This window comes from Bidens hawaiensis, unplaced genomic scaffold (assembly GCF_021521415.1).
Source record: "Bidens hawaiensis isolate Kalapana, Puna unplaced genomic scaffold, B.hawaiensis_p1.1 tig00045602_1, whole genome shotgun sequence".
NCBI lineage: Eukaryota > Viridiplantae > Streptophyta > Magnoliopsida > Asterales > Asteraceae > Bidens > Bidens hawaiensis.
Genome location: NW_027498135.1, coordinates 38,121 through 48,369, shown reverse-complemented (window position 1 = coordinate 48,369; position 10,249 = coordinate 38,121). Strand labels below are relative to the sequence as shown.

The window sequence follows — 10,249 nt, the reverse complement described above, 5'->3', positions numbered from 1 at the left end:
ACCCACCATGCTCAGAGAAGCCTACGCGCAGTATGCAAGCTGCATACGCAGGGAAAAGCCTCCCAATGGTAAAGTAACCCGCCTGTTCCCGCAGTTGCGGATACAAGCCATCAGGGAAGGCTACCCGCACAGCATAGCTACACGCATAAGGCTTAACACTTACAAATATTCAGTGTCACCTGAAAGAATGAGCAAAGGCGGGAGGGGGAAAACTCCCGCCAAAATGGGCCAGTCCGTATGATGGAGGATCTTTTGCGTGATACCTGACGAGGTAAAGACAAAAGATCTGACCAAGAATGCGACAGCTCACTGACAGCAGCGTGGCAGACAGCACGCCACAGCACTGTGACCAATAGCCGCCGCCTGCCCACCAACTCCTGCCAGACCACGTGCCTAGCCTGCAGTTGGTAGAAGACAAAGAGTGCACGGCACGCCTGCTCTGTGTCAGCCGCTACCTATCCACCACTCACAGGTAGGGCACGTGCATAGGTTACAGTTGGTAGCGTGTTGGGCCGGCTAAACCCCTTGGAAACCCACCTTCGGCTATAAAAGACAGCAAATGGTATTATCATTTCATCATCTACTATCTCGTATAACTTACTTGATAACTGCTCTAATAGTATTCATATACTTTTATATTCAAAGAGCAATATAGACTGATTCTCACGCCGGAGGGTGGTCACAAGGAGGAACCCCCCCCCTTCTCAGTGACGAGCTTACGGTGTCTGTTTTGCAGGTTCCCTGAAGTACAACTTACTCTGCTGGACCTAACCTTCGTGGGAAACATTACTTAGCCCCCAGATTACCTATAATCTGCCTGGGGTCACTTAGTGTTTCTTCATTACACGATTTAAATAGATATATCGGCATGAATTACCAGTTTGTTGAAGCTACTATGATTTTTGGCACCAAATATATGAATAACACATTGGTGATCAAGGGGTCGGAGCCCATTAGTGGGGTTCAAAATGATCGCTCGTTAGCAAGGTCAAGGAGAAACGCCCTTAATTAGAGAGGGTTGTTCAATTCCCTTGATGGGAAGTTGTTAGAAGATTCTTTAGATTTTAATGGTTGATAGAAAATTTCTTGTAAGCTGATAATTATTTATAACAAGTATCAGTGCTATTTGTAATCAGCAACAAATTGAACAAATTGATGCAGACATGCTAATTATAAGCAGAATTATAAGAAGTTGTTGAGTTGGTGCTAAAAGAGTTAATACTAAGTGATTTTTTATTACTAGAAGTTATTACTGATGGTAACCAAAATAACCGTCAATCGTTTGGTAGTGTTATTTCAACTAAACATTTGGATTTTTGTATGCTTTTTTTTTTAATTACATTTACTAGTATGAATATGTGAAATTGTGAATGATGAACTATTTACATTTTACACACATAAAATAGTTATGGCACATTAAATTCCCAATATTCTTGGTTTGAAAATCTTAGCATCTCATTAATTATACCACCACCCATTGTATTACTTTTGTACTTGAAATTTAATATTCAATATTACGCCATCACGAGCTTGATTAAAGTTTTTTTTTTCTGCCTCATAGGGAGTAAAAAGTTAAAACAGTTTTCAGTGAGTTAGTGGTGAAGTAGTAAGGGAGAGATTTGGTGTTTCATGTGACTCGGGTTTGATTCATGTCCTAGCATATAGTATTAGAGTCACCAGGGTGATGATGGAAGACTAGACGAGTATATGTGGCTATGCTTTCACTAGTTGGATCTTTGAACTAAACGGGTTTTATCTCACGGCATTGTCGTGCCTTCGAGCGAGTGTTCACGGGGTTGGCCTTAGGTAAGGGTTTTTCTCGGATCGAATGACGGTGTATCTCAATGTGGTAAATTTAGCCATTAGTCTGTTGGTACTCAGCGAATAAATCACACAATTCACAATTGAATAGGAACAAAACAAGATGATGATACAAATGTGAATTCTTGAACAACAAATAATGAACATTCGATTATACTTAACGTAATTTGTCTGACATCATTCCCTATTTATAGACTAAATAATTACATATTAACCCTACTAATTACAATAATTATAATAAGACCCCTATACGTAATATAAATATTAATAAGTTTAGTTTATATACTAATACCCCCCTTAAACTAAACTTAGTTTAAGTGAGGTCTTCGTTTCTTCAAGATATGGTTGCCAACATAGTAGCGTTGGTTCGTCATCTTCATCCCGGATCAAGTTTGCCCCCTCCCTTCTTTTCCAGTTTGGACATTCATGCCTGAAATGCCCACGTTTATTACACTTGAAACGTTTTATGTGATCCTTGTCCTGTTGTTCTTAATTTCCTTGTTTATTCTTCCAAGTCTTCCCATACTTGCCTCGACCACGTTCTTTGTTTCCTTGCTTTGAGCTTTCATGACCGCAATGTTCATACTTTTGTTCCTTTACTATCTCTTTTCCTTCTTCTTTAGTGAACAGAAGCCTGTCATTCATGCCTACCTCCTTGTTTTTCTTTTTGGTGCGTTCCTCGAAAGACTTTAACCTTCCAACGGCTTCTTGGAATGGCATTGCACCAAGATCCACAAAGTGCTTGATCGCAGCAACAATCTGTATGAATTTTTCTGGCACAGAACTGAGTAGCTTTCGGACCAGTTTCTTGTCATTCATAGTATGCCCAAGATTGCTCGCTTGTGATGCAATCTCACTTATTTTCCCGGCATACACATCAAGCGACTCCTCAACACCTATTTTTAGTGACTCAAAATCTGACTCGAGTGTTCCTAAACGCGCTTCTTTAACTCTGTCAACTCCAACATGTTGAACCTTTAATGCGTCCCAAATTTCTTTGGCCGAAGTAAAATTAGCAATTTGCAATACCATGTTTTCTGGAATCGCTTTGAATAGTAATGCAATTGCAGTATTATCTTTTTTCTCATCAACTTCGCTGCCCTCTTTTGGTTCTATGGCTTCCCAAATTCCATGGACGTTAAAGATCGATCTGATCTTTATAGCCCAAATGTTGTAATTTGTGGAGTTTAACACAGGGCATTGAAAACTCATTGATGTCCCTCCTTCCTTTGAAGTTACAACTTCTTTATCCTTGGACTCGACCATTTTACGAGTTTTCTTTTTCCCAATCTTGATAAATTGACTATTACAAATTTAGAAAAATTTGTTGTCAACTTTAATCTAAACAGTTTCGGGTTATAAACAAACCAACTGTTAATCTCAGAAATAGTGAACGTTTTTTTTAAAACCAACTATTTCAACAACAACGGTACTCGGGTTTTCGGATCACAATGTAAATCAAAACCAAATCATTTTCTACCAAGAATAGTACACGGTGGCAAGCCAAAACCAACTGTTTGTCTCAACTAACAACAGTACACGGGTTTATCCGTTGCCTAAGCCGACTATTCAAAACACAAACAACCGTTTTTTTTTTTCTAAACCGAGAATAGTACACGGGTTTAACGAGGCAAGCCATAACCAACTGTTTGTCTCAACCAACAACTAACACGGGTTTATCCGTTGCCTAAGCCGACTATTCAAAACACAAACACTATACTGGTTTATTGGGTAACAAAGTGAAACAAAACCAACCGTTTCAACATAACTCGGATTTCTTTATAACCAACTGTTACTAATAACAACGGTAGACGGGTATCAAAACCAACCGTTAAATAATCAAAACGAACCGAGCTCGTTTTTAACCAAAAACACAATACTTTGTGTAGGGCTTGAATTGTCCCAAATAGAGTTTTTTCTAAACAATCCCACAAAATATCTTGATTCTGTAACTGGATTAAATAACTAATACAATATGATTGTGTACTTGAATTGATATCCAATAGAGTATCAAACCTTCAAGAATCACAAACTGAACAAGAACCAGATTGATTATGCGAACAACTCAGATTGATTCCTGATTACAAAAAACAAATTCTGATTCAAACTATCAATTGACTAATTGTCAATCAGATTGCTTACTCTTTGTGTTTTTTGGATATCAATTTTTTATCAGATGTTCTTAACTGATTGACAGTTACAGGGCCTATCAAATCAATTTCTTTTGAAAAAACGATAACCCAATTGATCAAATTCTTAATCAATTTCAAATAGGCTCTTGTTTGATCGATCAATTTCTAGAACAAACACCAGTTTGATCGCACCTTCCTTTTGTTTCCCTTGATCGATTCAATTAAGCACACAGATTCCCAATTGATCGATTAAAACCTAAAACCTGGTACGTTCACAAATAGAATACCCAAATCGATTAAAAACCTTGGCTTTGATGCCACTGTTGGTAATGAGCGAACAAATCACACAATTCACAATTGAATAAGAACAAAACAAGATGATGATACAAATGTGAATTCTTGAATAACAAATACTGAACATTCGATTATACTTAACGTAATTTGTCTGACATCATTCCCTATTTATAGACTAACTAATTTCATATTAACCCTACTAATTACAATAATTATAATAAGACCCCTACACGTAATATAAATATTAATAAGTTTAGTTTATATACTAATATAGCCCATTTGAAGGATTTCTTGGCCGTTCAAAAAATAATAATAAGATCGTGCGTAAAAATAGATCAACTTTGTATAGTCATACTTTCGACCAATATCATTTATGAGTATGAAAAAGGAGGGCAGCCATAGGGATTCAAGTATTCTATATAGCCGAAAGAAAGGTTCGAACGAATTATATAAACTTTCACTTTTAAACAACGATTAACGTTATAGTGGAGGACCGGAGGTTGTTTAGCTGTGGCATCCGATCAACGCAGACGCTAAGAGTGTTTATTTATTTATTACTACTGCTATTGCTATGGCTGCTCTACTACCACTTTTACTACTGCCACGAGTACTACCACTGCTGCTGCTACTACTACTACTACTAATGTTGTTGCTGCTTAAGATTCATGGGTTAATTTTTTATTAGGTTCAACCAATAACTATGAAGTTTAAATTTTTTTTATAAAATATAGCCGAATAAGTTTTAAGGTTTTAGTTTTTATAGGAAGGACCCAAAAAATTTTCCGTTTTATATTTAACAAAAATATGTTAAAAAAAATTTGTGCCCACAATAAATTGTTCCACGGCCGGGTGTCCGGCTTGGCCCGTGCTTAGGACCGGCCAACCAAAGTATTACCATTCAATTTTCGGTCACAAGTCCATCATTTAGGGTTGTTACTTTATTCTTATTTTTGTTTTATGAATATAATCAATCCAGTCACTGATTATTAGATGTGAATCCTAGTGATTGTGTGCCCTTGAAGACATGGGTTGGTTAACCCCTTTAGTTTTAGGTTTGATAACTTTTAAGACAATGTGTTGAAGTTACATTTTTAGCCTTGCAGATGGTTTCTTAGGAGCTGCACAATTGGAGGTTCAACCACCACCAACCTATGTTTAAAAATGTTGCTAAAATTTTTTATATTTTTTAATTTCCTCCAGCAAACTGTTGTAATGAATGCATTTATCTCTTACCTGTTAGTACCTGTCCACAGAAACACCTTTAATACAAGTCTCAAACCCACACTCTTCCCCTTCAAACCCACAAGGTGATGCATGGACTTAGTTAATTAGATCTGCCTGTAAGTGTGATCATGGGTACTTGTAGTCTAGCGATGGTCGGTCACGTAATAAACGACATTTTGAGTTTCGTTATCTTCTCGATTCTGGATGTACTAGATCTAGTCCTATGTTACGGTTACAAGGTTATTGATTTTCTTGTAGAGTCTGAATGGAAACCGTGTTATTGTTCTTCACCGAAAGAGGCCATTGCAAGCAGTGGTAAGATCTTGGTGTCCGAGACGGGTGAGGCAAAAAAGATCGTGTGCCTTACGGCAACAAGGTTGCAACTGGAAGAGATCTCGGACACCCTCTACACTCGGCCATCGTTAGTGTCCGAGGTGTCCAGAACCACCGTCCAAGAGTTTAGACGTCGAAAAGTCGATAGCACAACCAATGTTGTCATGGCCTTAAACAAATCCAGCGTTAGATCGAGTACATTCACGGTGAACAACACCATTGTGGAAATGTTACAAGAGAAAATAGGTGGTCATAAGTCTCACCCGATTCCTCGGTGGTCGGACTGTGATTGTGACACGTGTAACTCGTGGTCGAACATGTGTAACGATAGTCTTTTTGTCCACACGGATGGACCTAAAGGTTTGTAACTTTGTAGCGTATTTTACTTTAGATTCCCTTTTGTTTATTCTAGGTTCTTTTTAATTATGTTCTTAATTAACATAGATGACAACTTTGATGATAGATAAAGTTGGGGACGATGTTTTGTTTATTCACGGGTTCATATCATCATCCGCATTTTGGACCGAGACGGTCTTTCCAAACTTCACGAAAACAACTAAATCCACATATCGATTGTTTGCAATTGATCTGCTAGGGTTCGGACGAAGTCCGAAGCCCCATGACTCGCTCTACACGATAAAAGAGCATTTTGACATGATCGAGAAATCCGTGCTTGAAGAACATAAGGTTAAATCTTTTCACATAGTGTCTCATTCTCTTGGTTGCATTCTAGCTCTAGCACTCGCCGTGAAATACCCGAACTCCGTCAAGTAGCTCACCCTGATCGCACCTGTAAGCATTTTACTACACTTTTGATTATTTTATATAAATTTTTGTAATTGTGTTTATGATCTGAATCTTTTAGGTCAATTCATTAACCGAAATGATGCAGATTTCCAAGATTTAATGACTAAGGTTTTGCCAAAAATGTTAAGTAGCCCAAGTTAAATTTTGTAGCGACCAACTACACACACCGTTGACATCTAAATCCCACACCGTTTTAAAATCTGTCTGGATAGAGGATGGATGACCGCTTTGCCCAAAAATAGGTTTAAAGTAGTACAGTCTATGGTTAGAACATATGTCGGGTATTGGCCGAACGATTGTTTTAAAACATATTTTTTTATAAGTTTGACTCTCTATGGTCAGGACATTCATCTAGACATTATGAGCATTAAGTTCAAAGTTCAACTTTTTTTTTTGGGTTAAAACGGTGTTTTAAGTGTTTGTGGACGGCCATATTATGGTGTGAATCAGTTATGGGTGGTGTAGCTATAGCTTGACAGAATTTTATAACCCGTTCTCTAAATAAAAGAGCTTACTTAATTGAATGTCTTGCCAGCCATATTTTCCGACGCCGAAAGGGGAACCGGCGACGCAGCATATGATGAGGAAGGTGGCGCCACGGCGGGTATGGCCCGCTGATAGCGTTTGGAGCATCATTAGCTTGTTGGTATGAACATGTTAGCCGAACAATTTGTTTGCTTATCTGCAAGAACCACCGAATATGGGAATTTCTCACCAAACTCATCACCAGAAATAGGTAACCATCCCTTTATTTGAAATATTATAACATGTCGTATCTTTGTTAACAAGATCGTTGATTACTGAATGTTCTCTAGTTTTTTATTTGACAAGATTTCAAATCTCTTAAAATTTTATTTTCTTTTCTTAAACAAAAACATTAAATTAAAGCTAGTTTGCTTGTAAGTTAAAGTCATATTATATAGTCAATTTGTGATCACTTGGACATCCGAATTAATGCACCAAATTTATGACCACCTTCTACGGTTGTCATCCACGATTTCGAATCTGTTTGGTTCATTTATATTTTCTAAGGCTTAACCGTGGATTACATATAACTTTGTTTAATTTATAAAATTCAAAAACACAAATACTGTTTTACTTATTTAATAATTGCTAACAAATCAGCCTGATCATAGCAAACCACCGGAAAAAAATGTTACCATTGCATAATCTATGTTACTACCAATACCGAGGGCGGATCTAAGACGGATTGAGGGGATGCAGCCTCTCAACTTTTGCAACAAAATGAAAAATTATTGGAAAATATTTTTCTTCTCTGCTTTATATATTTGGATACACACCATCAAATATTAAGATACCATTATATACACAAGTTTTTTTTAGGATACTCTTGAATTTTTTTCCTTATAGATCCGAATGCGTTATTTAATTTGTGTGAAAAATTATTGAAAGTAACAACTTGGTTCCTCTCGGTAAGCATGTGTTTGGTTGAATACTACAATTAATATACAACCAGGATGTGAACTTGTGAATACACATGTCACACTTACCAACTGAGAACATTAAATGAAATGCTATTTACGTGGCCCTATATTTTTATTCATTTTATAATCTCCAAGGATATATAATAATAGTAATTTCAACAACAAAAGAACCCACCAACGTACACATATGGATTATTTGTAGGTCAAATATTGTTATGACTAATGCTTCCGGATAGAAAAAAAATTGCCAATTGTTTGATTAACTGATTTCATGTTATATTAAATTAAAACAGGATCAAGACTTATTTGATCAAAGGCTTTTGTTGTCATACACATAATGCTGCATGGCATACCCTTCACAACATCATTTGCGGGACCACAGGCAAGATCGAAGGGTATTTGGATACGGTTCAAAACAATTTAACATGTAGCGTTAATATTTTTCATGGTCAATATGACGAGCTCATCCCGGTTGAGTGTAGCAGCCATATGAAGACGAAGGTCCCTCGGGCAAACGTTAAGGTTGTAGAAAAGAAAGATCATATTACGATTGTTGTCGGACGTCAAGAGGCTTTTGCTAGAGAACTTGAAGAGATTTGGAAGTCTACAAATTTAAACCGGTAAAAAAAAGGTTTAGTCCATTGAAAGTCAAGAAGATGGATGAATATTGGTAGGGTGATTGTATATATGTGTATGATTTGGTGAAGCTATATTGTTTATTTAATCTTCTTTGGCATTGCATTTAGAGAATTTCGTCTATTCATATACAACCAACTGAAGTTTAAAAGTTTCACATTTCTAACGAAATTTTTAGAAAAAATGTTTTTGATGAATATATTGAATTAACAATAGAAATAAACATACACTGAATTAGGTAGCGTTTATTATGCATAATTGAGAGACATAATAGAACAGATCATTATGATGAAATGAAAAAAATGTGTTTAGTTGGTTAATGGAATTGAATCACCCATTACCATGTCTATTCCATCTCCTCTAAAACACGCAAAATTCATTCCATATATCCACCCCCTTGTTTTTTTTCATCTCATCCCTCTTTCACACTATATCACTACCACCACCCTTCCATCACTACTACCCATTGCTCTCTCACCACCACCACCGCCTCCCCCACCACCGCCTCCCCCACCACCTACCAGCGCCTCTGTTGCCACCACCGCCACCGCCCATCTTCGCTGCCACCACCAAAGTATATAATCCATAATATTAAAAAAAAGATGAAATTATATAATCTAACAATGAAATTCAATTTTATCTGATAACAAACATTGAATAATAAACATCAAAAGATATAATTCAACAACATATTTGGTGAAAGTTAATCCCCAACATATTGTTGGTTAAATAAATGGGTCTATTCGTTTATATCAGTTTTGGAATTTTCTTTAACCAAAACTGACTTATTTTTGACGGTTTAAAAAATTCATTAAACCGACCCACCGGTTATGTCGGTCATCGGTTGAAATTAGTTTTGTTATGTTGGTTATGGTTCGGTTTAACGATTATGGAGGTTAAGTTGATCACCCCTAGTGAATACCTTGACACTAAAGCATTTTATAATGTTAATTATTCCAAACGGCAAATGTTGTGACCCGGCTCATCATGACAAAGAAAATAATTAGGTTTTGAAATTCTGAAATACTATTTTAAACTCAAGCTCAACTTGAAACCGCACAGTGGACAACGTCTAAATACTTAAAAACTACCCATATACACAAGAGCATTCTCCACGCGGGTATAACTTGGACCGAATCCATCATGGCGGAGGAATGACCAAGTGCGGTGTGATGTGCCCACCGACTAACCATATATGTTATGATTCAGATAAACAAATACGATAGCATGAGGGCCAATGACTACCTTTGTTTATAAAGTTTTAGGGATCTGTAATCCCATGGAAACTTTGTTTGTATGAGTCGTTTAAAGAGTTGTAAAAAGTTGAGCGTATTCACCTTTGTTATGATTAGTACGTCTCACTGATTTATGTTGTGCACGTGATCTCGAACCTGTAGTTTTGTGAATAACTTGTATAAATATCTAGAACGAATCATTTGGCTTTAGACCTTTAGGCTAATTTAGATAGCATTAAACCTTGATAAATCATTTGCCCGAGTATAACATTTAGACCTGTAGTCTTCCTGTTTATTTACCATTAATGTGTTATATATTTTA

General features: G+C 36.7%; 1 protein-coding gene and 1 pseudogene across 2 annotated transcripts; one reads left to right on the top strand and one right to left on the bottom strand.

Moving 5' to 3' along the window:
• Positions 1-2,310: 2,310 nt before the first annotated feature.
• On the bottom strand, positions 2,311-3,087 carry LOC143595876 (uncharacterized). The gene has a single exon (XM_077074792.1). It carries the CDS (start codon positions 3,085-3,087, stop codon positions 2,311-2,313), a length of 777 nt encoding a protein of 258 aa, XP_076930907.1.
• A 2,164-nt stretch (positions 3,088-5,251) lies between these two features.
• On the top strand, positions 5,252-8,734 carry LOC143595875 (putative lysophospholipase BODYGUARD 3; annotated as a pseudogene). Its single transcript, XR_013146605.1, has 4 exons — positions 5,252-6,164; positions 6,268-6,596; positions 7,147-7,347; positions 8,350-8,734. The product of XR_013146605.1 is annotated as a putative lysophospholipase BODYGUARD 3 (transcript).
• The last annotated feature ends 1,515 nt before the right edge of the window (positions 8,735-10,249 follow it).